The sequence below is a fragment of the Loxodonta africana genome, chromosome 3, assembly GCF_030014295.1.
Source record: "Loxodonta africana isolate mLoxAfr1 chromosome 3, mLoxAfr1.hap2, whole genome shotgun sequence".
NCBI classification, from domain to species: Eukaryota; Metazoa; Chordata; class Mammalia; order Proboscidea; family Elephantidae; genus Loxodonta; species Loxodonta africana.
Window position 1 is genome coordinate 68,028,121 of NC_087344.1, and position 25,882 is coordinate 68,054,002.

At 46.9% G+C, this 25,882-nt stretch overlaps 1 protein-coding gene across 3 annotated transcripts; it reads right to left on the bottom strand.

Moving 5' to 3' along the window:
* Positions 1-2: 2 nt before the first annotated feature.
* BSDC1 (BSD domain containing 1) lies at positions 3-24,331 on the bottom strand. Of its 3 annotated transcripts, none has more exons than XM_010595169.3 (11): positions 24,283-24,331; positions 23,960-24,020; positions 20,163-20,279; positions 17,913-18,080; positions 15,222-15,276; positions 13,091-13,206; positions 12,607-12,675; positions 12,361-12,439; positions 9,512-9,991; positions 3,015-3,118; positions 3-1,553 (listed from the first exon to the last, which is right to left on the bottom strand). In XM_010595169.3, the coding sequence occupies exons 1-11, from the start codon at positions 24,291-24,293 to the stop codon at positions 1,521-1,523; spliced, it is 1,293 nt and encodes a 430-aa protein (XP_010593471.1). In that variant the 5' UTR covers positions 24,294-24,331; the 3' UTR covers positions 3-1,520. The 3 variants fall into 3 exon arrangements, with proteins under 3 accessions (XP_010593471.1, XP_010593469.1, XP_064137714.1); XM_010595167.3 differs by lacking the exon at positions 24,283-24,331 and adding an exon at positions 24,174-24,270; XM_064281644.1 differs by lacking the exons at positions 12,607-12,675; positions 24,283-24,331 and adding an exon at positions 24,174-24,271.
* Between the last annotated feature and the right edge of the window lie 1,551 nt (positions 24,332-25,882).

Here is a 25,882-nt window from a genome sequence, read left to right on the forward strand (position 1 = left end):
GCTTCTGTTTAATCTCTTTAATGCTGTTAAGGGCAAGTCTGTAAAAGGTTCAGGACAAAGTTTTTTTCTTTCATATTTTATAATTACAAAACTAACAGCTGTTAGAATCTTTTTTTTTTTTTCCTGGCTACAAAATACTCTGGGGAGATGCATTATAATTTAAAATATATAATATTGCACAAACAACCAAAAGGTTAATTAAACTAAAGAAATAATTACAAAGAGAAAAGCCCCATCCCGTCAAGAAAAGATTCTGCATTCTCTCCATCCCACCCCCTCATTGAAGGTTAGAAGTGGAAGCGACCACCACTCCTTGGCATCCTGACCATGATCCCTTTAAATCATTGATGAACACACCAGGTTATGTACAAGAATCACCAGAGCAGCATCGTGAAGCACCAGGGTCTCCAGGGACTCCTGCGGCCCCTCGTTCCCCCGAGAGAGGGGCGGCTTTACCAGAGTGGAGGGTGAGAGCCACAGAGGCTGGCTCTGTCTTCAGGAGGAAGAGCTTTTGCAGAAGCCTGATCAATGTCTCAAGAAGTTCACCCTCAGCACATCCCTTCAAGCAGCAGAGGGCTCAGGTGGAAGGGTTGGACTTACCAGATCTGTAAGTACTCAGCTTTGATCACTGCTTTGTACCGCTGGTAGCTGGCTTACGTCCTAAGCTACAGGGGAATCGAGGTGGGTAGCTGGTTGGTCAATGTATCCCACCAGGCAATGCACAAAAGGGCCTGAAGTGGCCTCCTCCCTTCTTGGGGAGGAGAAGAAATGCAAGAACAGACTCTTGCAGGTAGCACAGCTGGGCTAAGGACTTGGGTGCATCTGACATGAAGAAGCCCTGGGAAGGGCCTGGGGACATACCAGGTTGGGCTGGATGAAAGGAAGGAGGTGGGAATTCAGGTTTGGTCTTCAGATTCTGAACCACAAGGAACCTTTCCAGGAATGGAAAAGGCCTGGGTTAGGGAAGAGATTCCCGACAGGAGAACCTCCCAGAGATGAATGCCTCTCACGCACTGGGATGGGAACCAAAATGTGCTCTCTGTCCCTTTCTAGCCAAAGGCAGGTGGCATAGCCTTCCTTGCCTGCTCCTGGATGGACAGTGTGTGTTGTCTTGGCTTACTCCAAGAGACTGGTGGGTTAGCTTCTGTCTACACAGGCAGAAGAGCTAGAGCCATCCCTTGGGACTTCCCAGAAGGAGTGCCTGGGAACCGTGGGTGCTCAGCAGAGAAATCTAGGCTCTTCCGTAAGAGGGCTAGGTCTCCTCCCACTTAGGCCACCCTGTGATTGGCACAAATCAAGAGTTCCTGGCTTGCGTGTAGAGAGCCCCTTCCCAGGTGTGAGCAGAAGTCCCCTCTAGGTGCCAAAAAGCCAGCAGGGAGCAACCCAGAATCTGTGCCCAGAGCTCTGGTTGACAGAGGCCGTTTGGGGACATTCTCAGTCAGTGTCTTCCAGGGCCAGGCTGAGGCGGACGAGAGAGGTGAGAGGTGCTGTGGGTAAGAGAGTGCTGGCTCTGACTTCCCTCATTCCCAGTCCTCCCACTCCACATCTTCCAGCTGCAAATGGGAGGGGACAATGGGGAGCACAGACATATATTTAGTCTTTTGAGTCAAACCCAAGCCCACCCCCCCTTGCTGAGAGCAGGGCTACCTCCATTTCCGATAGCCCTGATGCCTGGCCCTTCTAGGAGACTGAACTACCAGCCTTAAGGGCTGTGTCTGGGGCACAGAGCTGTCCTCTGCCTGAAGGGTAGGTCTGCTGTTCTCATCATTTCAGACCCAAAAGGAATGCTTCCACCAACATTGGACACTGCAAAGGGATGCCCTGCCTAAAGGAAGCAAGTCAGTCCATCTATTCAGGAGAAATGTCTCCTGCTGGATAGTTAAGTCCATGGCTCTGAGAGACAGAAGCAAGGGGGCACTGAGCTCACAGGGCCTTCACAATCCTCTAGGCCCAGCACCGTTATCCCCAAGCTGGAGCCTCCCCCAGGAAATTTTCTCTTGCCCTGCTGTTAGGTGATCCCTAGGGTGACAGGTCATAGAATGATTCTGCTCAGGTGTAACATATGTCAGGATCTATCAAGGACTGCAAAGACACAAAACGCCAGCAAGATCCCACGACATGATAGGGAGCAATGGGCCTTCCCTGCCCGGGCATCATGAGGTCACAGGTGCAATACACTCTTGGGTAGGTCACTACCTCACCTCAGGCTTCAATTTCCTAATATGAAAACTAAGGCCCTTCAAGTCTCTCTAATCTGTCCACCTCTTCAGAATTACTTGATGGCAGGAACCATGTGGTTCTTGTGTGACAGTGGAAGTAATGCTGTCTTGAATCAGATGTCTGGGCTGGAGCCTCAGTCCTGTCACTTACTAGCTGTGTGAGCTTTGGACTGCCCAGGCTTTCATTCGAAATGACCCAGTCTTGATTCTGGGAGGTAATGAAGAACGAGAGTAGTAAGGCCTCTTTGAACTTAGTAAGTGGAATAGGTTTTGTGGTGTTTTCTGCTAACATCCACTGATGCTTACCACGTCCCCAGCATAAGGCCTACCATGTCTATATGCATTACTCCACTGTAGCTTCTAAGTCAGGTCTTATAATTATCGATCTCATAATTTAGGTGGGGAAACAGATGCTCAGGTTGACTTGCCCTAGATCACATTGGTCTTTTGTCTCCAAGGCCAGGAATCTACTTAGGCCCCACGCCTCAGGACCATGAGTCAGAAGGTCTGCAGCAAGGTTTTAGCATCTGTATATTTAAGTAGTTCCTCAAGTGATCTTGACGCATAGCTAAGGTCAAGAACTCTCCCATCCATCTACCCTGGAGATGGGAGGAAGTAGAGCCTGCTGACAACAACTGTTCTGGGCCACAGTGAGAGACTTCTGCTTCCTTCCTGAAGCCTGGAACCTCAGACAGAAGGGATCCACCCTGAGGGCACAGTTAAGCTTGATGGGGAGAGTTCTCAGACCCTGGGATCACTGGGCTTGCTTCCCTGTAGCTAGCTAGGCCTACTCACCTCACCAGAGGCATCCACTTTGGAAAGTGCCATCTGCACTTCTTCTTCGGTCATGTCCAAGTCAAAGTCCTTCTCCCAGTCTTCACTGATGTCCGTGCTTGAGCCTGGAACCACAATCCACGATATGAAAGGAAGGAAGGGGCGAGGAAAGGTATCTGAAGAGGCTGGGCTAGGGGTGAAGGCACTCTTAAAGAGAGCCTGACAGATACATATCAAAAGTCTTTATATTCTATGCTTTCAAATAAGTGGCTCAGTGACCCCATTTTTAGAAATCTAAGGAAAAATCCTAGATTTAGTCAAAGATTTAGCCAATAGGACGCTCACTCTAGTGCCATAATAGTGATGAAAACTTAGAAACAACCTGAAAGTCTAGTGACAGGGAATTACTAATATACATAAATGGTATAGTCACATGATAGAACATTATGTAGTTTTTAAAAGTTAGGCTGTAGAACATTTACATACATAGTAAATGATCTTAAACTATTCAGTGAGAACAAGCAGGTTACTAAATAGCAGAGAAGCACTTTGCCTAGAGACTCCCTGAGAGCCACAGAAATCTCCCAGGAGAAATAAACAGTGAACCTCCTCCCTCCCCACTCACTCCATTCTACCTACACTGAGTTTGCTATCCTCAAACACACCAGGTGGTACAATCCCACCTTAGGGCCTTAGCATGGGCTGTTCCCAGTACCTGGAACTCACTTCCTCAGCTATCTACACGGCTAACTACCTCACTTCCTTCCCACTTGTGCTTACATCTCACCGTCTAAATGTTCCCTACCCTGACCACCCTATTTTAAATTGCAAACCATTCCCCCTACTCTCAATTTCCATATTTATCACATTCTAAAAACACATATAATCAGGCTTATTATGTTTATTATTTAATAACAGAAGAGCTAGAATGTAAGCTCTACAAGGGCAGAAAACTTTGATTTTCTGATGTATTCCAAGTACCTAGAATACACAGTTGGCATGCAATAATTATCTGTGGACCTCTTCTCTAAACCAAGGGTTGGCAAACAATAACCTGTGGGGCAAACCCAGCCTGGCATGTTTTTTTTTTTTTTAAGTTCAATTTTTTTTTTTTAAATTGTGCTTTAAGTGAAAGTTTACAATTCAAGTCAGTTTCCCATACAAAAACTTAGACACCCATTGTTATGTTACCCTAGTTGCTCTCCCTACAATGAGATAGCATACCCCTCTCCACCCTGTATTTCCCGTGTCCATTCAACCAGCTCCTGTCCCCCTCTGCCTTCTCATCTCGCCTCCAGACAGGAGCTGCCCGCAAAGTCTCATGTGTCTACTTGAGCTAAGGAGCACACTCCTCACGGTATATCTTATATGGTATCTGTTTTTATAAATAAAACTTTCTGGAATACAGCCATGCCCATTTGTTGACATACCACCTCTGGCTGCTTTTGTGCTACGACAGCAGAGCTGAGCAACTGTGACAGAGACTGTATGGCCTGCAAAGCCTAAAATATTTCCTATCTGGCCCTTTACAGAAGAAGTTTCCAATCCTTACTCTAAGTGATTCTGATGACCACTCAAGTTTGACAACCGCTGCTTTAAATATTCATATTTAAGTATGACTTCTTAACAGGCAATATTAAGTATAACTGAAAATTATAACTAAGAAGCAAACTTCATAATTACTTAAAAAAAAACTCCCAGTATCTACAAATGATTCCATTGTAAAAATACACTCAAAGATGTATGCACATATACAGAAAACATGACCAAGATGCCCACAAAAATACTAGCAAAAGTTATTTCTAGGAGATGGGGTCATGGGTGAGTTTTCTTGGTGGTTTTTTCCTAAAATGAGCACATATTATTTTGTAATAGTCAAAGCCACTACCTTTCTGTCAGTTTGTTGTACTGTGGTGGCTTGTATGTTGCTAGGATGCTGGAAGCTATGATTCTGGTATCTCAAATACCAGTAGGGTCACCCATGGTGAATAGGTTTTAGCAGAGCAGTCTAGACTAAAACAGACTAGGAAGAAAGGCCTGCTAATCTACTTCCAAAAAATAATCAATGAAAATCCTATGGATCATAACAGAATATTGTCTGATACAGTTCTGGAAAACAACCCCCCTAGGTGCGAATACACTCAAAATACACAGTGTCCACAACAACGGACAGTGATCATGGGGATGGTACAGGACCGGGCAACATTTCGTTCAGTTGTAGGTGGAGTTGCCATGAGTTGGAGCTGACCCGATGGCAACTAACAACAAAATAGTTTAAAAAAAAAAAAAGGCATCTTTAAAGACTGAATCTCTGGCTCCCCCAGGGGGATGGCCTGTGAACATCTCTGTTCTTGTCCCACCTGCTCCTCACCAGGCACTCCGCCTCTGAATCGTCCCTCTAAGCCCCGCTCCCACGTGCCTTGTGTGTTCTCACACTACCCCCTCTCAGCCTAGCTAGCCCCAGTGCGGTAAGAGCAGGCGCGGTCTTATGAGCCAACTGACTGGGGCTGAATCCCTACTGCTTTATCTATTGTATGGTCTTGGGAAATATTCTGGGCTTCAGTCTGTTCATAAAATAAGACTAAAACCATTCTGTCTGCAAAGAATCACCAAGAAGCTTACTGGAGTGCAGATTTCTTCCCCACTCCCACCATTCAGATTGCACAGGTCTAGGTGGTAGCCTAGAATTCTGCATTATAAACAAGTACCTGGGTGATTCTATATAGACCTTGGCCCAGTGTGAGAAACAATATTTAGGATTAGAGATAGGAATGTAAAGTACCTGTTACATGTATTAAAAAAAAAAACCCAACCAGCAGCAACTGAGTACATTCTGACTGATGGAGACCCCAGGTGTGTCAGAGTAGAACTGTGCTCTCCAGAGTTTTTAGTGGCAGATTTTTCAGAAGGAGATAGCCAGGCTTCTCTTAAGAGGCATCTCTGGGTGGATTCAAACCTCCAACCTTTTGGTTAACAGCCAAGCGTGTTAAGTGTCTGTACCATCCAGGGACTCTGTTACATATATACATAGTGGCTATTTAACCAGTGGAGCCAGATTTCTTCTAAAGGCCTTGTTTTGTCTAAGGGTTATTTTGCCCATGGTCCCACAGCCAGTCAGAAGCAGAGCTGCAACCAAGACCCTTTCCTCTGACTCCTCACCTAAGTCTGTCTGTACCCCAGGACACTTGGGCGGTACCCCTGCCAGCACAGGCTTCCTGTGGGTGAGAAGCTGGCTGTGGCTAGGGCCGTGTTCCTTCCTCAGGTTGCCCTCTCTGGACATGAAGTGCTCTCTTCAGCCTTAAATGCCAGGGCAAACCCTTCCAGGGGGAGAACGCAGAGTATCAGTCAGCGTCTCTGGAGCACTTCACATCCCCCCCGGGTGGGTAGTGACAGTCCCAGTTTTTCAAATAAGGAAATGATGGCTTCAAGTTGCAGAGTGAGAGGTGAATCCTGGCTCTTTCTGCCACCTGCCTCCTCCCACCATCCTGCCTGTCGGGCGAGGTAGGTACCGAGATCTCCATTCCACTGTACAGGGGGCAGAAAGCTGACCTGCACCAAATGAAGGCTTCAGGATGGAGGCTAACTTACAGAAAGGGAGTTCCCAGGTGATTACTAACCTTGCAGTGCTGTCACTCACAGCTCACTTTACTGTTTAGTTAGATCTCTGCTTCCCCAATAAAGAAGTGGAGGCAAAAACCGCTTCTGGGTCACACAGATTGTAGGTAGTGACGTGGGGGCTTACACCCAGGACTGTGCCTTCCAGTCTACAGGCCTACCCCATCAGGCACCCCATCTCCAGCCCCTTGTCTTCACTGAGAGAAGCTGGGCAGGGTCGTCTCCTAGGTCAGATGGACCTTCAGGCAAAGTGCAGGTAGGAAGCAGCTCTGCAATGCCAGGGACTGCCCTGGGACCTTCTGCCTTGGCCACCCCAAGAGACTCTGCTGTACCTGGAGAGCAAGCCTCATGTCTTCCTGGGATGTGAGCACAAGAGGGAAAAGGAATCAAACTGCCTCCAAGCTCCATTCTTCCTTTTAAGGTTTACCCCCTTTACTCTGGTCCCATTGCCCCCACCCTAGTCCTAGCAAGACCCTGGCTACCCTCCACTTGGCTACAGCTGCTTCTGTGGGTGCCTGCATTGAATCCCCAGCCCCTCCTTTCACATACCCTGAGTACATCAGAGGAGCAGAGTGGATGATTAAGATACACTGCACCACCTCCATAACCTCACTTCAAGCACCGAGGCTCCAACCACTGCTATCTGAGTCACCCTCTCCGGTAGCCCAATTCCAAACGGAACATAATTCTTCAACCCTCCAACTGTTTCACTATCCCTCATTCCCTTCCTTACCCAGCTCAGATTCCACGAGCCATCATTTTGATCAATCCCTTCTTGCATACACTTGGGCTCTCTCTCTCTCTCCTTCTTTTCTTCCACTGATTTCACCTGGCTAATCTTGAACCCTGGTCAAAATCAACTCCCCATCTGCTCTGGGCCTGCACCTGAGCAACTGAATGTAGCCGGACAAAAGTACAATGGTGTTGACTGGTATCCCTTAAAATCCATGACCACTACTTCAGTGAGCCCTTAGTACCAACCACCTGCAAGCCCGCTACCCTTGTCGGGTCCATCTACTCCCCCACTCTCCTAAAGGACCACTTTACACTTTTCTCAGTATTTGCTGAATGGGTGATCAATTCCAATTTCCTACCAGTAAAGAATGCGGGAAATAACATATGTCATAGAGTTTTTATAAGGATTGAGTAATGAGCATATAAAGTCCTTAGGAGAGAGCTAGACATATAAAAAGTGCTCAGGGAACATTGTCTCTTTCTATCGTCATCGTTTTCCCAAAGCAGGGCTCTAACCAAGTTTCTTCCCTGCTTGAGAACCTATTGTGAAACAACTACCTCCAAATTATAGAGGATCACACAGGCTTAGAAAAGACCAATAACTTAAGTCACACAGCTTCTGAACAACCTGGGATTTGAACCTAGTCCTGTCTGAACTCCAGAGCCTGAGCCCTTAGCCTCCACGCACTGCTGCTTTATAGCGCCAAGTCCAACCTCCTGAACACAGATTAAGATTATAAATTCTTAATGTAAATCCTATTTCTGAGCTAACCCACCCACCCTTCCTAGAGACAGTACACAAAAGTGGTCTTTGGTCACCAGCCCGTAAGTGTGCCCTGTGCCTTCTACTATTTGGACTTTGTAGCTCCCTCAGCCTGGACTACCACACCCTCGCACCTGCTCCAAACTATCCAACTATCATACGACGTCTTCTCAGGGAAACACCACTGGTGCCCAGAGATTCCTTCTTTCTCTGAGCTCCTCTAGCACCAAGCCTGCCCCATATACTTCATGCTTCATCATAAAGACTGCAGCCTTTGCCCCTCCCCACTCAGTGTCTCATAAAGAGAAGGTAGGAGCCCCATAGATGACCTCACTGAATCAGAGTCAGAAGGAAAGCACCGTGGTGGAAACTGGAAACCCTGCTGTTTCCACTGGGGGGCAGGGGAGGGATGGGTAGGGCCTATTTCCCATATACTGCAGCAAACCAGTCCCGCACTGCACCTGCAGGCCAGGCCTTACCTGCTAGGCAAGCTCTGGGCTTTTGACTGGCACTGAGTGTTAGCAAAGAGAGGATGAATGTGAGGGGCTGAAGGGACGTCTTGCTGACAATCCTGTCCCTGGTGAGGTATTTTGGATATGGTGAAAAACTGACACCAAAGCTATTGAAGGACACCTTGTCCTTTAATTACAGGGGTGAGAGAGGTTCTCCTTTGACATAAAGCCAGAGTCCCCAGTCTAAAATTCTATTACACAAGAAAAGAAACTAAAGCTCTGTTACTTAAGCTGAGTCACAGCATATTCATGGATGTTCATTTGATTCTTCGAACTGTACATATAAGTCTCGTTTATATATTTAATAATAATTAATGAAGGTTCAGGGAAGCTAAATGATTTTCCTAAGGTTACCCTGGGAAAAAGGCCCTTGACACTAATGACACAGGGTAAGGGTGAATTGTCCAAAAGGACAGAAACTGGCATAGTGTGGTAATTATGGGTACGGGCTTGAAGTCAGACAGGCCTGGGCCTGAACCTGGGCTTGCCACTTTGTGGCTGCAAGAATTTGAGCAAGCTACTTAACATTTTCGGGTCCCACTTTCTTCATCCGTAAAATGAAGATAATAATACTGATCTCACTGGCTGTGAGGTGTAAATGAGAAATTAAATGCAATATAACATCCTTGGCACAGGGCTGGTAATAAACCATTTTTTGTTGAATTTAAGACCCCAACTAGTGTAAGATGTACCCTGATTTCAAAGAATTTAAGTGCATCTTAAAACTGATGAAATACAGTAACATATAGCAGCTACCATCATTTGTATCACAGATGAAGGAATTCGGTTCCTAGGATCCTAACAACAGACAAGGAGACGAGTTTACCTTGTGAGGCAAACTCTTCCCTGCCCTGCTCCCTCACAACTCCCTGGGCTCAGGCCTCTAAACGTACCTTTCTTTCCATTGTTGGAGGGTGTGGATTTCCCACTGTCCGAGTTCAGCTCAAACACCCGTAAGTCTGTGGGTGCCTCCTCCCTCAGAGTCTCTACTCTGGCTGGAGGCCTGGGCTCAGGGCTACTGGGGTGGCCATCAGGGGTCAGGGGTTTGGGGGGAGCTGGGGGTGGAGGTCCAGTCTCGCCCACATCCACAGGCAGGCCCTGTTCCTCCAAAGATGCCTCTAGCAGCTTTTGGGACAGGTCCTTGGGCAGCACAGGTGCCTCAGGTGAGGCAGCAGGGTTGGCAATCTGTGTCACGAGGGAGATGCTTTCACTGCTCTCTGATGGAGTCACCTCTGCTGGAGTCTCAACTGGAATCACCAGATTTTCTCCACAGGGGCTCTGGGATTCAGCTCTTCCTTCAGGCGATGTGGAAGTTTTAGTCACGGGGACCTTTGCCTCCTTTGGAGATGTGGGTGAAATGCCCACAGGCTCCTCTGTGGAGAAAAAGGTAGGAGAAAAAACGCAGTGTACTTTGAAGAACCTTGAACATCGTTGGAGCTCTCTGAAGACAGACCTCAGATTCCTGCCAAAGTTTACCCTGCTCAAGATTAAATAGCACGCTTTCTTACCCTCCCTCACACCCTTCCCGTCACTGTTCTTCTTCCAGACACTCTCCGATTGTCAAAGTCCCTCCTACCCATGAGGCCCAGCACATATTTGGTTGGCACTCAGCTTCCATCAACACAACCCAAGATGGTGTTATAGATCAGAAAGCTAAGACCTGAAGGTGAGTTTGTTTTGGTTTCAGGTTGGGTCTGTTATATCCTAGGTTCATGATCTTAGGCACGTCACTTCAACTTACCTACCTCATTCTTGAAATAGGGATAATGGAGTTGTGAGAGCTATGCATGTAAGCTATAGGTCCAGGCTGGGCACATAATCTAAGCACTTAATAAATGTGTTAATGCTGCTGTATCATGCAGGTGGCTCCAACACACTGTTCGAAGCTGAGCTACCAGGTAGAGAATGCTCAACAAACCGCCACAGCTGGTGGCTCGCAAATCTGGCCGGGCATTAATATTACCAGGAGAGCTTGTTAAAAACACAAGTTTGACTCCTACAATTTAGCAACAAAAAGACAAACAACCCAGTCAAAAAATGGGAAAAGGACTAGAATAGACACTTCACCAAAGAAGATGGAATGGCCAACAAGCTCAAGAAAAGATGCTCAACATCATTAGTCATTAGGGAAATGCAAATCAAAACCACAAGGATTTACCATTTCACTCCATCCATTTCAAAGGATGGCTATGATCAGAAAAACAGAAAACAAGTGTTGGCGAGCTCGTGGAGAAACTTGAACCCTCATCCAGCGCTTGTGGAATCGTAAAATGGTGCCGCTGTAGAAAACATTTTGGTGGTTTCTCAAGAAGTTAAACATAAATTACCATATGACTCAGCAATTCGATTTCTAGGTATATACTCCAAAGAACTGAAAGCAAGAACACAGATATTTTGTACACCACTGTTCATTACAACACTAATCGCAATAGTCAAAAGGTGGAAACAGCTCTAGTGTCCATCAACAGATGAATGGATGAACAAAATGTGATTTTATTCTTGTAAAAAGACCAGACTTAATGGTCAGACTGGGACTGGACGGACCCCGGAGGCCATGGACCCCGACCTTCTGTTACCCCAAGGGCAAGAACCATTCCCAAAGCCAACTCTTCAGACAGGGATTGGACTGGAATAGGGGTTGGAAAATGAGACTGGTGAAGAACAAACTTCTTGGATCAAGTCAACACATGAGACTATGTTGGCATCTACTGTCTGGAGGGGAGATGAGAGGGCAGAGGTGGCCAGAAGCTACCCGAATGTACACGAGGAGAGAGAGTGGAGGAAGTACTGTGCTATCTCATCAGAGGGAGAGCAATTAGGAGTGTATAGCAAGGTGTATGTAAATTTTTGTATGAGAGACTGACTTGATTTGTAAACTTTCACTTAAAGCACAATAAAAATTAATAAAGAAAAATGTGATTTTAATACGTATGTATATATGTAAGTAAAGCAAGAAAATAAGAACATAAAAAAGTAAATATGTAAGTGAGCAAGTAAGAAAATAAGAAAGTAAGTCAGTAACAAAGAAAGCAAGCAAGTAAATAAATAAACAAAATGGAGTACTACTCAGCCATAAAGAGAAACCAAGTCCTGACACATGCTACCACATGGGTGAACCTTAAAAACACGCTAAGTGAAGTAAGTCAGACACAAAAGGAGAAATAGTTTAAGATCCTACTTATGTGAAATATCTAGACTTGGCCAATGTTTAGAGACCAAAGCTTATTAGTGGTTACCAAGGGCAAGTGGGAGGGGTAGGGATGGCACTACCTAGAGGGCACTGCAATCTTAACAGTGACAGAAACACCTGGAAATGAACAGTAGTGATGGCTGTGCGTGATAAACGTAATTAATATCACTGAATTGTACATGTAAAAAATGTTAAAATGGCAAATGTTTGGTTATATGTATTCGTACAATAAAAAAGAAAGAAAACACAAGTTTCCCTACAGAGTCTTATTTAGAAGGTGAGGAAGGCAGTCTGGATTTTCAAAAAGCTTCCCAAGTGACCATGAAGTAGCTGGACCACGGGCTGGCAGGGGACTCTGTCCAATGACATGTGATTTCTGTACCTAAGCCTTGGACTCCACCAGTCTTGTTGAACATCTCCCTTGTTAGCTCAGCCTATCCTCTTCACAGACAAAAACTGTCCTCGTTTCCTACTCTTCCCTGGACACCAAGTCTGTCCAGGCTTCAGAGAGCAGGTCCTGTTCCTTGCCCATCACCTCTCAACACTGCTTACCTTCTTCCTCCTCCCAGCCAGGCTCTTCAGAGACGCTCTGCTCTGCCCGCTGCTTCAGGGCATCCCTCCGGGCCTGCTCCTGAGTGTGGGGGAGCAGACAGCCAGGAGAGTCAGGGTGCCCTCTTCTCAGACCCTGGTCCTGACACCAGAACTCTTAGCACCCTGTACTCCCTTCTTCCCTCAACAAAATCCAGCCTGCTTCCCCCAGGGCTGAGTGCAGTGCCTCCCCAGGCCAGGCCAGCATACCTGTTCTAGTTGATGGACTTTATAGAAATACCGATGCCAAAATTCTGAATGGGATACAGCTGCTGGGACCTGAAGGGAGGGGAGAGCAGGAATGAGAGTTTGGGAGTGGCGGCGTGGGGTCTGCTCTCAGCTGCTCTGAATCGCAGGCACAGTAAGTGCCTTAGCAGTAATTCTCAGAGTGCTTCCACCCCCCAACGTTTTAGCCAGACCCACCCTCCTGGCCCAGCTTGGCCAAGGAGGAAGAAAAGAACTCCCATCAGGCTTGCGGACCCTTCCATTTCTCACCATTCTCTGACTGCCAGCAGCCTGGCCAATCAGCTTCTCCCAGGCAGATTCTTGGCTCGGGATGGAGCTGGTCTGGCTCTGCAGGGTCTCCCATCGCTCTCTGGGCCAGATGACCCCACACTGACTCTGGACATGTCCCTCCCACCTCCCGACACCTCAAGCCTGGAGCTGGCTGAGGTTCTGCTGGCTGGGCCCTCACCATCTTGGTGTAGAGGGCCCGGATCGAGGGGCTGGCTACAAGGAGCTCTGAGATCTCCCCCTTCTTCTCCTCCAAGCAGAACTGGGAAAGCCAGGCGTCAAACAATTCCGGGGGCCCTGCAGAGGGACAGACGCTGATGGTCAGTGCCCTGGGCCTGGGGAAAGAACACTGGGCCTACAGAACAAACCTAAGCCTGGACATGGACAATGAGGAAAGCTTAAGGGTTTTTCCAGAGCCATTCGGCTTAGGGTGGGGGTCAGGAAAGGTGAAGGGGACAGGTGGGGCTCACTGAGATTGGGGCAGGGTACCTAAGTGATGTTCAGAAGGGGCTGCAGCCTCTACTTTCTCACATCCCTGCTCAGTTTTTTGCCCTGGGCACTTGGCTACTGAATCCCCTCCTCTTTGAAACTGCTGTTCTCAGCCACCAGCATGGGGCATAAGCAAACAGGTGCTGAAAGGAAGGCATGCAGACAGCTGGGCTGGGAGGGAGGTTGAACCAATGGGATGAGGAAAGAGAGGAGCAAAGCCTCCACAGAGGGGGGGGAAGATACCTAGGTTCAGGTGGGAAAAGGGAGCATTAACCCATCCCACCAGGCATAAGGCACACACTAGCCCCACCACGGCCCCTCTATTTTGCCTCTCCTCATGTGTCTGTTCTGTAGATTCTGACCCTGGGAGCCATTGCCTTCCTCTTGAAGCCCTTGCCTCCCCTGGCTTCTCCCTCTTATGATTTTCTTCCCATTTCTCTGGGTACTCCTTCTAAGTCTTCACGGGCTCCTCTTTTTCCTTTCGGCCCTTATTTCTTTGCATTCTCTATTTTCTCCCAAGATAACCTCCATCAAACCATGAGTTTCAACCCCTTCTCCCACTGACAACTCCTCAGTCTCTGTCTGTAGCCCAGGTCACTCTTTTGGGCTCCAGATCCACAGGACCAGGTGTCCCCTGGACACCCCCACATAGGTAGGTGCTACAAACCCAATGTGAACTCCTTTTTTTCCCCTCCTTTCCAGATTATCCACCTGGAAACCTGGGGGCCATCCTAGCCTCCTCTCTTCCCCAATCACTGTGAATTCTATGTCCTCAGTGTCTCATATGCACACCTTCCTCTTCATTCTACCTGCCACTTCCTAGGTTCTGGCCTTACCTTCTCTCTCTGTCTCTCCCTTCTCTATTTTATGCTACACAAATACTGCTCAAAAGCTCTTCATAAAATGCAAATCTGATCACCTCAGGTTTCAAAATCCAACACTTCTCTGTGGGAGAGCTTTTTAAAGCTAGATTCTATAGATTTCAAAGGGTCAAAGAATCCCCATACTGCATACGAAATTTCATGGGCATTATTCTGGAGTGTTTGTCATTTTCAACAACCTTTGCCTAAAAAAGGTTAAGAAGCTCTAACTGGTGCCTATTAGGATGAAATTCAAACTGCTTAATCTGGCACACAAAGCCTTTCACAGTCTATCCCTTGGGCATCTCTTATGTCCTTCACTCACTCACACACACTCCTTAGCCCAGCCTTACCAAATGGCCAGTGCTCCCTGTTCTTTCTGGGCCTTCAGATATACTGTTCCTTTGCTTGACCACCCCTCCCCCACTTCTCTGTCTAGTTTATTTCTAATTTATCCTTAAAGCCCCAATTGAAGTATCACTTCCTAGATGACTCAGGCTGGTTGGCTGTCAGAAGGATATTCCTCTGGGATCCCCATCCTTCTGTCAGGTCCTCACTCTACTATCTCTGCTTTATTCAGCATTTCTCTCAGCAGCAAGTTCCTCAAGGGCTAGACAGGGTCTGAAGGTTTGACTCCTGTCTCATCTCTAGCTCCCAGCATGGGGCTTAGCAAACAGGTGCTGAAAGGATGGTAGGGAGGCAGCAGGACTGGGAAGGAGGCTAAACTGATGGGATAAAGGAAGAGAGGTGCAAAGCCTCTGCAGAGGTGAAGGAAGATACCTGGGTTCGGGGGGAAAAGGGAGCATCAATCCATCCCACCAGGCATAAAGCACCTAGCCCCACCTTGGCCCCTCTATGTAGGTGGTACCTGGCCTCTGCTGCCTGAGGCAAACAGGGCCCACAGGCCAGACCCTTTTGGTCTCCCTGTCTTATAAGCCCACCGCCTAACCCCTGCCCCCTCACCATCTGGTTCATTGCAGTAGGTTGCTGGGTCTGACTGCAGGCTATAGAGGCGAGCCTAGAAGAAACAGAAAATAGAGAATGTAAATTCTGGGGTGCAGGGCATAGATAGCACTCCCTCTTTGCCAGGGTACCCAGTCAACCACAACCCAGCTTCTCCAATAACCAGGTAGCCATTTGGCTGCCACACCCACAGGGCATTTGTCAATTAACACTGCAGCATAAGGAGTGGAGAACCAGGTTAAGAGTCTTCACCCTGTGTTCTATCTCTGAGAACTAGGAAAATACAGTGTATGTAGGCTACAGAACTGTAGGTATGAAATGCTTGTGAACTGTGAAATTTGAAGTGTTAGTGAAAATATATTAACAAAGTCCAGTATGACCTCACTTATATAAAAGGACAAGAAAAGACAAAGTTTCCTAGGGGTTACTAGGGGTGGGAAGGAGGGGGAAAATGGGGGATTAAAGGTGATGGAAATACTGCATGATTAAGGGTAGGGCTGTACATCCCATTATTGTAATTGGTGTCACTAAGTTGTACACCTGTCAAAAACTGAATTGGTAAAAGCTGTGTGATAGCTATATTTACAACAGTGGCAAAAAAAAAAAAAAAAAGAGGAGCTGCTGAGGCTGCTTATGTATAACCAAAAACCTCATGGGATCTGGTTTCTTGGTTTGAAGTTTTAGGGTCATGGTTTCATGGGACATCCAGGTAACCAGCCTAATAACAAGTTTAGTACCTCTGTTCTACCTCCTAGTTCGATGTGTAGAGCCTGGAGTTCTAAATGCTTGCAAGCAGCCATCCAAGGGCCAACAATTGGTCTCTATTTGCCTGGGACAACAGAGGAAGGAGAGTCAGGAACAGTTCAACTGCCTCCTTTGCCATGAGACCAGAAGAACTGGATGGAGCCTCGCTACCATTACTGAAATTTTTATGATCAAAGATTCCACAGAAGAATCCTGACCAAAAAAAGGGAAAATGCAGAACAGAATTTCAAATTCTTATGGACTCCAGACTTTCTGGAGCTGTAAAGGTTGGATGACCCACTGAAAGCTATTGCCCTGAGATGATTTTTAAATCTTAAACCAAAAATATCCCCTGAAGTCTTCTTTAAAACCAAACAATAGTCGAGCTTAACTAGTAAAAAGTATCTGTCTTACGCCATTACGCTCTTTTAAGAGCTATCTATATGGGATCAAAGGAGCCCTTGTGGCAAAGTGGTAAGTGTTTGGCTGCTGATAGGCCCGAGGTTCAAACCCAGCAGCCACTCCACAGGAGAAGAATGTAATAGTTTGCTTCCATAAAGGTTTACTGCCTTGGAAACCCTATGGGGCAGTTCTACTCTGTCCTATAGGGTCACTATGAATTGGAATTGACTCGACAGCAAAAGGGTTTGGTTTCTGATTATATGGGATCCAATTCACAATAGCAACTTGAAAGATTACATAAGAGCCTTAGGGGACAGCGAATTTATGTTAATGAGAGGAACAACTCAGAAAAGGTGGGTGAGAATGGATGCACAACTCGAAGAATGTAATCAACGTCACTAAATGGTACATGTAGAAACTGGTGAATTAGTGCATGTTTTGGGGTGTATGGTCTCCATAACAAAATAAAAAACATACTAATAAAGCCCAAATTCATGGGCAAATTTTGAAATAATACAGCTCCCCCCCAAATTAAAACCATTAGTAATTTCTTAATTTCACAGCCAGTCTGCCAAGTGAACTGTAAGCTGTGTTCCCACTGGTGCCACAGGGATGGCAGACTTTAGCTGGAAAACAGAAAGCTCCACCTTCCTTCCTCAGCATCACCTCAAGAATGCGGCTGTCTGTCTGCACTAGAGATTCTCCAACTGGTTTGGGTGATGTTCACAGATATCATTTGCAACCTAATAATTTAAAGATTTCACAATTCCATTCAAATGTCCACTAAGTGGTGGTGCTAATGCTAGCGCTGAAAAATATGCTTGAAAAATCAGCACATTTGGAATGGAAATTCAATGTGATAAAATGCTACAAAGAAGGCCAATCTGTTAATTTAGGGGAAAACATCAAACAGGAGAATGAGGAGAAAATACAATGAGATAGAAATACACTACCCTGGCTGTTGATTTAAGTGCTCTTGAGGATACTCTCCCCACTTCACATTTATTTCTACTGGAAATCAGTCTTAACCCCAATGTATAGAGTATCCTCCAAAAATGCTCCTTCCCACAGCTTCCCTATCAGGGCTGAAGGCAGAAAGGAATCAAATGTGAAATGTGTGACACTAGGGAAATGGTGGGATAAATTATGCTGTACTCACTGCAACCTTTAAAGTCATTAAAGATGATGGTGATTAGGAAAGACGTTCAGTCTGTTGTGAAGCTTTTTTTAAAAGCAAGTTACAAAACTGTATGTATAAAGTGCCCTTTTAAAAATAAATAAAACTCAAGCTTTTGTCGTTACCTTACTCTTGCAAACAAAAAGAAATGGAAAGGTTATACGCCAAGGAGAAATCAGTGGTTCTCTTCGGGTGATCGAAGTATGGGTTTAGAAATAATTACCTTCTCCTTGCTTTTCATATTCTCTAATTGAGTTATGTACATATATTTACTCCCCAGGCTGAACACGTATTGCTTTTGTGAGTACAGGTTGGACGTTAAAACCGCGAGCTGGTGGGCATCTGCAGGCGAAGCCCTCAGTGAATACCTTGGTGCCGTCGTATGGCTCGGCTGTGCCAGAGGGCGTGCCCATCAGGGTGATGACATCGCATTCGATGGTTTTGTCCGGTGAGGGGGCAAAGGTGTCTGAGATCACCCCCAGGAAGTCAGACAGCCCCCTCTTCATTTTCTCCGTTGCCCCCGAGGATCCTTCAGTCTGCAGAGAGAAGCCAGCAGAGGAAACGAGTGCCCCAGAGGCAGGATCGGATCTGGGGTATGGCGTATGAGGGCGGAAGCATCAGGGGTGAAGGTATACTGTGTGTGTGTGGACCAGGGCAGTGCTGACAACCTTTCACCCCATCTCTGGGGCTGGGAGCAGGCCTGTGTACGGCAGGGCAGAGATCCTTGATTGGCTGTTCCATCAAAATTTCAAGGCTAGTCGGGCTAATCAAAAAAAACAGGAGAGGATCCATGCCACAGACACTTCAGTGGGGAGAAGGGCTTATGGATAGAATGGTGGAAAAGGTACTAGCTTTGGAGTCAGGCCTAGAATCCCAACTCTATCACTTGTTGGTTGTGAGACCTTTCTACCCTGTTTCCTTATTGATATAATTTGCATAAATATACATCTCTTAGAGGGTTACTGTGAAGAACAAAGGAGATAAAGCCTGTAAAGTGCCTGGCATACAACAAGCACGTAATAAACTGCAGTATTGTAATAATTCATCATTATCGTTGTTCAGAAGTAGAATACTTTGTGGAAAAGGTTGAGGAAATATGGGCAGGATAAGCACAAGTAGCCTTGCCTGAGGTCAACCTGGGACCAGTCTGGGGTCAACATATGGACCTCCTGGAAGTGGCAAGTAGGAGACAAAGCTTGTGCCACACTGGTCAGGATGCCCTCAAGCCGGTAGGGATGGGGTACTGAGAGGCTCAGGCTGTCACAGAAAACTGTAATATTTATTCCTGATTAGGTTGCCCAGGCATTTTAAACCTAGAACTCACCACAGTGCCTGGCACATGCTGGTACAAATACAATCAGATTTGCTGAACAAACAAAAAAAAAGGAATGACTGAATGAAAGAAACAAGTGGTGTGTCTACTACTGGGTGGACTTAGAGCAATCAGTGGGGAAACCATTCATCATTCGCGCTCATCAGTAGCTGGTTAGCAGGCAGACAGTATTTTACAAGAGAATTCACCAAAATAAGCTTGGCTTAAAAAAAAAATCAAAACCTCCAAAATGCGTATTCCAACATGGCCTCTTATTACGATGTAACTGATTCAGCTGGTGCTTAAATGAAGAAATCTAAAACCTGTTCCAGTGCCAAAGGAAAAACTGGATCCCAAACCAGTACACAGTGCTTCACTGGAACCTTAACATTTACAGGGCTATCTTTGCTCATACACAATTTTTACTTTTTACACTGACTTTGGAACCTAACTCCCACCTCATGAGAGGACTGATTAATTGAAAAAAGGGTCAGTAAGAATATAACTTGGCACAACTTTTCTTGAGGGCAGTTTTATAATAGATTTTAAAAGGCCTAAAACTGTATTCACCTTATGAGCCCTTCTAATATTTTAACATAAAGAAAGTATTACAACAACGGGCAAAGGGTTAGCGATCAGGATGCTCACTGTAGCTCTGTAGTCAATAATGGAAAAAACTGAAATAGGAAACTCGGAACTGGGTAAATCCACTTAATGGACTACCATCCCATTTATGACACTGTAGATGAAGTTACAACGATTATTAAGTGAAAGAGAAGGTTACGAAACATTGTATTCAGTTGGTCCCATTTTCAAAAACAAAGTGTGCATAAGGCATATACTCCGAAAAATTAACAGTGGTTATCTGGGAGACTGAATTATGGATGTCTCTAAGTTTTGTTTTTTTTTTAATCTGTATTTCCTGAATTGTCTACAATGAATGACTTTGCTAAAAAGAAAACACGTGCTAACACAATACACAAGCGGGAAAGATAGTTAATACTTAATTACCTAGCTTGTTTAACACAAATCTTTCAAAATAAGAGCCTATGGGGAGAAATATTGACACAGTGGCTACAACAGTGGGTTCAAGCATGACACCGATTGTGAGGATGGCACAGGACCGGGCAGTGTTTCATTCTGTTGTACATAGGGTCTCTATGAGTTGGCACCAACTCCATAGCACCTAACAACAACATGGCGAAATATAATCACCTAGCTGTAGAAAGGTTGGGAGCCCACATCGGGATCCCAGGTGGGTGAAGCTGGGGGGGGCAGTCCCTTGGAGGGTGTGGGAGGTACTCACAGCCAGCTTCTCCTTGACCACACTGGCTGTGGCTGCGATGGTGCAGGCCGTGTCATGCTGCACCACCTGGGAGAACTCTGTCAGGTCCCGCTTCATAAACTCCAAGGCTTCAGAGGACTATGGGAAGACAGAGAGGGACGTCAGAGCCAGCTGGCTCCACCGTGCCTTGTTCCTGTTCCCCGTGCTTTTTCAGTAGCAGACTGACACACAGAAAACGCAAGTGACAGGAGGAGCCTGGGCTCAGAAACAATGCTCACTTGTCCCAATTCTGTGACCTGGGATTACCTGATAGCAGAGCATGCAAGAGAGCTTCCTGCTGCTCTGAGAACAGGAACTGAGTCTCAGCCCAGGCACTTAAGTCATAATATTTGTTTCAAATTTCAAATAACATGAAAAGGTGTGCGACTTTTACATTCAAGAAAGCGGGGGAAAGCAGTTATGAGAAACACTGGATCAGGTTCTCTTTGAGGCCTTCTTTTTCCGCCACTCCATGGTTCTACTTATCCAGAAAGCTCCTTTGGACAGAACTCATATCTGCTCCTGTCAAACCAACCTGCTTCTTGCCCTGCACTCCACTTGGCCTGGGCCCACAGCCCCTTGGCTCTCTTCTAAGTCTCACCCTGTCTTCTTTCATACTCAGAAACTCTAGGATGCCTTCCTGGGTTATCTCTGGGCTCACCCCTTCAAGTCCTCTCACTTCTGGGGACATAACTGGGGATATTTACGTGCATTTTTTAAATTAGCATGTTTCTGAGTAAGTGTTCTGGTGGTTTCTCCTTCTGGGAAAGGCCTGCCTACTTCTCATCAGCTGGGGAAGTCTCTGAGTGGGACAGTCTCACCTATCAGCCAGGGGCTTCTCTGGGGGTGGGAATCATGCCTCCATATCAGACTAAAAAACCAAAAAATACAAATCTGTTGCCGTTGAGTCGATTCTGACTCATAGCGACCCTACAGGGCAGAGGAGAACTGCCCCATAGGGTTTCCAAGGCTGTAAGTCTTTATGGAAGTAGATTGTCACATCTTTCTTCTGTGGAGCAGCTGGTGGATTCAAACTGCCAACCTCCTGGTTAGCAGCCAAGCACTTAACCATTGTGCCACCAGGGCTCCTCTCTATCAGATTCTGGGCTCCTTAGTTGGAGTTGGGGGGGATCATTTATTACTTGACACTCTCCATCCACACTGCCACCACCTTACTCCAGGTCACCCTGCTCTTTCACCTGGACTCCTCTCAGGTTGCACTGCTGACACTTCTCCTTCCTTCTGCTCATGACTGCCACAGGGAGCTTTGTAGATGCCAGAGCAGAATGTAGGGACATCTGGGACAGTTGTCCCGGAGAAGCGGTTCTCAAACTTGAAGCTGAGGGGAAAAGACTGGTGGAAACAGGAAAGCAGAGGTCACCTAGGAAGTGTGTGTAGAGTGAGCAGAGCAGTGGGCTGAGGTCAAGGCTCTGCAGAACACTGGCTTTAAGGGGCAGGCAGAGGTAGAGAAACTCATGAACCAAGGAGTCAGGAAAGATGAGAGAAGTATCTGGAGAACTTAAAGAGAATCATGTCATGAAAGCCAAGAGTAAAGTTTCAAGAAAGAGGGTGTGATCACCAATGCCAAATGCAGCAGAAAAGTCCAGGAAGATAAGGGCTGAAAACTACCCATTGGATTTAGCAAGTAGTATATGAAGCTGAGTGTGAATACAGATAAGTTTGTAAGTGGTGGCTTCAGGGGGAGAGGGTGTTAAGAGAGATCATGCTTGTTGACTTCAAATTTTAAAAAGTAGAAGGTGAGGTGAAAAGGCAAGCAGCTAAAAATGGGGGGCTTAACAGGAGAGTTAGGTTTTGGGAAAGTTTCTGCAGGTAAGGGGAGGAGAAGCAAATTAGAGACTGAACAGGCTTGTTGGGGGGTTAGTACTGAGGCTGGGGAATCTGTGGTAGGGTCAATGAGCAATGTGACTTTTTCCACCAGTATGTGGTACACACACACACACACACACACACACACACACAACTTCCAATGGGAGAAAGTAAGGCATAGAGGAAGGCAGATTATAGCACTATCTCTGAGTTGTAGTCTTTGGGGCAATGTACCCTAAATAAAGGGTACAAAGGAATTGAGTGTGTTAAGAAGTTAAGTGATCCCGATGGATCCAGGATGGAAGGGAAGGAAGCAAGGGCAGGAAAGCACTGAAAGACCAAGAAAAACTGGAAGCAACAATGGACTGCTAGTGTCCATGAAGTTCCCCCATCACTCTTAGCACTTATAAATGCAGCTAATGCTTAAATAGTACTTAAAATTGTTCTAAGTGCTTTACAGATATTATCATTTAATCCTCACAACGATTCTACCAGGTAGGTATATTAGTATTATTCCCATTTTACTAATGAGGAATTGAGGCCTAAAGACGTTAAATAACTTGCCCAAGTTCATCTAAAAGTACCTAAAAGATGCAAATTAAGTTTTTTCTTTTCAACTAAAGAATCGCCAAAGGCAGAAAAAACACGTACCCCCCGCCCTCCACCCCGATTCAAACTGGGAGGTCCCACAAGGACAAGAATGAAAAGCTGACCATCTTTTTATTCTTAATGAGTTATGGCAGGACCAACTTTGAGGACACCACATAGAGGCACTGGCTCAACATTTGCTTAACGTTACTCTCCTTCCAGGCGATGGCTCAGCAGGAACCAAACTCGTATGGGGCTTAAACCTCTTCTACTAAACCTCTCTCAGTCCTCATCAACAACATAAAGCCGCCCAGGGTCTCTGACTTGCTAGGCTGTAGGTGAGAGGCTGGTCCAGGAGTACCCAGGGTGGGGAGGAATAAAAATACTCCCAGAGTAGAGAACTAATTTATCTGAGGCCATAAGCCTCCTGGAGTCCACCCTGAGGCAGGAATTGCCCCAGTATAGTAACTAACTCTTCCCACAATTCAGTGGGGCTGTTTTTGACAAACCAACATGGAATGAAACAGGAACATACTGGCACTCTCCACTGGCAGAGCCAAGCATCACTCATCCCACAGGGATTGCTGAGTTAGCAATTCAAGGACCTTTTTCTGGCCATCAACCTTCTCCCTCCCTAACCTCCTCTGCCAACAGCTCAGTATGACAGAACCCATCAGGTACTAGTGTCTGTGGCTCATGCTCACTTTCAGCCTGGGTTCTTGCTACTTGTCCTGTCTAGGCAGGGTTGGACTCAATCAGGTTCCTTCCTCCTGGAGGTCTTCCCTGGTGTGTTCCTGACTATCTAGACTAGATGTCATGTTCCTGTACTCTTCTTTCACAGCACTTACCATAATTGTAATTAAACAGCTATTTGTTTCACTATTCGGTTAATGGCTGTCTCCCCACTAAACTGTGAGCTTTGTAAGACTCAGAACTACATTTGTTTTCTTAACATCTGTACCCTTAGGACCTGTCAGTGTGCTGTCTGTGGCGTATATTCTATATTTGAACAACTAAAGTAATAAGTTTTACCATTAATTCTTTTTTTCTTTAAAACCTAGATCAAATTCCGTGTCTTCTAAGACGAAGTTCTCACTTTCTCGACTTGCAATAAATTGCTCCCTGCTGTGGATTCCTACGAAAGGGTCGTTCTTGCCTTTAAAATAATCCTTACTTCACACCGGCTAGTATCACACCGATCTGCTTCAGGGTCTGTCCTGCCATACACCGGCAGGGGCTGAAAGCAGTGCTCCGGTTGTCTCATCCCTAAGGCCCGGCGCTCACACTGGTCGAGCCAGGGCCGGTGACCAGGCTGCAGAGGCAGCGCGGGGCCCTGCCGGAGAAAGGGCGCCGGCCCGGCTTACCTTCTCTTTAACTGCTTGGTAGCTCTGCTGCAGCCAGCTCCGCCACCAGCCCACGTCCTCCCTGTGGAAGACAGACACATCTGGCGGCCCTGCGGTGCGAACCCTGCTCGCCCCACGATCCGGCCTCAGTTTCCCCGAGACGTGGACCGCGGGCCGAGGCTCCGCCGGCCGCTTCCCCGCCCCCTCACACTGAGACTCCACCCCACCCTTTCACCTCTGTCCAAGCCGGGCTGATTTCCTGTTCCCCATGAGGACCCTGGCCCAGCACCCCAACCCTGGGAGAGCTCAGGCCCCAACGCCCGGGAGCGGGACGACTGGCTCACCCTTCCGCCATCTTGCCCGCCTGACATCACCACTATTTACTGACCTTTGACTTCCGACACGGCCCCGCCCCCCAGTACCGCCCTGGAACGCTCGGCCCAATCCCCGCACGGGCACCGCCCTCGGCCCAGTCTCCGCCCCACTCCATTAGGCCCCGCCCCCCGGGGGTTCGGTCCTATCTCCGTCCGGGGTTCGGTCCTATCTCCGTCCGGAGTTCGCCCTCAAACTGCTTCCCGAACGCTCTGTCTAATCCTAATTCAGCCCCAGCCTTAGGCCCCACCTCGAGCGTTAGCCTCACCCCCACCAACCTGAAATCCTTAACGCTGACGTCCGGTACGGTGGCCGCTGTGGGACAGGATCAGCCAGCTGTCTGGACGGCGGAGAATTGGCAGCAGAGGGGAAGAAGGGAGGGAGCGCGACTGGAGCTCGAACGTTGGGATCCCAAAGCGCAGGGCTAGCACCACCCCCCTTTGTGAAACCTGCCGCGTAGCAGGCGTTGGTGGTTTCTCCGGGCTAATTCACCGTGCGCAGATTGCGGGGCTTCGGACGCGGGTTTGGAGGTGTGTGGTGAAAAATTCTGGGGTGACTTCGATGCAGCCTCTTGGGAAGCTCCCAGGATATTGGGGAGACAGAGATTCAGTTACTCCTACTGTCGGCGACCCAGCTTAGAACTACGCGAGCTGAGCGGTCAAGGGAAATCCGGGAACCGCCTGGAGGAGAGAGATTAAATTCGATTGATTTCCATAGGCAGACTGAGAGCTGAGAACTTTCTGGAGGAGGAGGACACGCTTCCACCGCCTCACATACTAACCCAACTGCATCTGCTCAAATACTTTGCCTTCTACAAGGATACACTTAGCTAAGGCCAGCCTCTTCACTGGGCACTAGATCTCATCCTCTCTTGTCCATTTAAGGTCGTAGCTCTAGTATTTCACCCTCTCCTGCGCCTGTTTTTCCACTCTTGACGGGATTATTCCTGTCATCATACATGGTGTTATTTTTCCCACCTTAAAAACAAAAACGACTTTCTTGACTCTCCATTTCCCTATTCCCCTTTACAGCAAAATTGGAGTTACTTATACAGTAGTACTGTTGGCAACTCCTCTCTCCTCTCACTCGCTCTTAAACTCGCTTTAATCAGATATCCGTGTTGCCAAGAGCATTGGGCAGTTGTCAGTCCTCTTACTTGATCCATCAGCATCTTACCTGACACAGTTGGTCACTTCCTTCTCCTTGAAACACTTTCTTTACTTGACCTCCAGGACACTAGGCCCTCCTGGCTTTCCTTCTACCTTACCAGCAGCTCTTCTCAGTGTGTTTTGATGTTTTCTCATCCATCTCTTGATGCTGAATTATCTTAGTGCTCAGTCCTTGGCCCTCTTCTCTGTTTCTAATCACCCTCCAGATGATGGCAAGCCCCATGGTTTTTAAATGCCATCTATGTGCTGGCAACTCCCAAATTTTCTCTCCAAGCCACATATCTCTGAATACCAAATTCATTATGTCTATTTGGATCTATAATAGGCCTATTAAACTTAACATGTCCTCAAACACCTGATGTTACCTACCTCAACTTCCTACAAACTTTCTACAAGTGTCAAC

Coding starts and splice junctions, on each gene's coding strand:
- BSDC1 (XM_010595167.3), bottom strand. CDS start 24,208: ATGGGGAACAGGAAATCAGCCCGGCTTGGACAGAG. Junction 15,277..17,912: donor AGCCATACGACGGCACCAAG/GTATTCACTGAG, acceptor TGTTTCTTCTAG/GCTCGCCTCTATAGCCTGCA. Junction 12,676..13,090: donor GGGCCCTCTACACCAAGATG/GTGAGGGCCCAG, acceptor CCCTCCCTTCAG/GTCCCAGCAGCTGTATCCCA.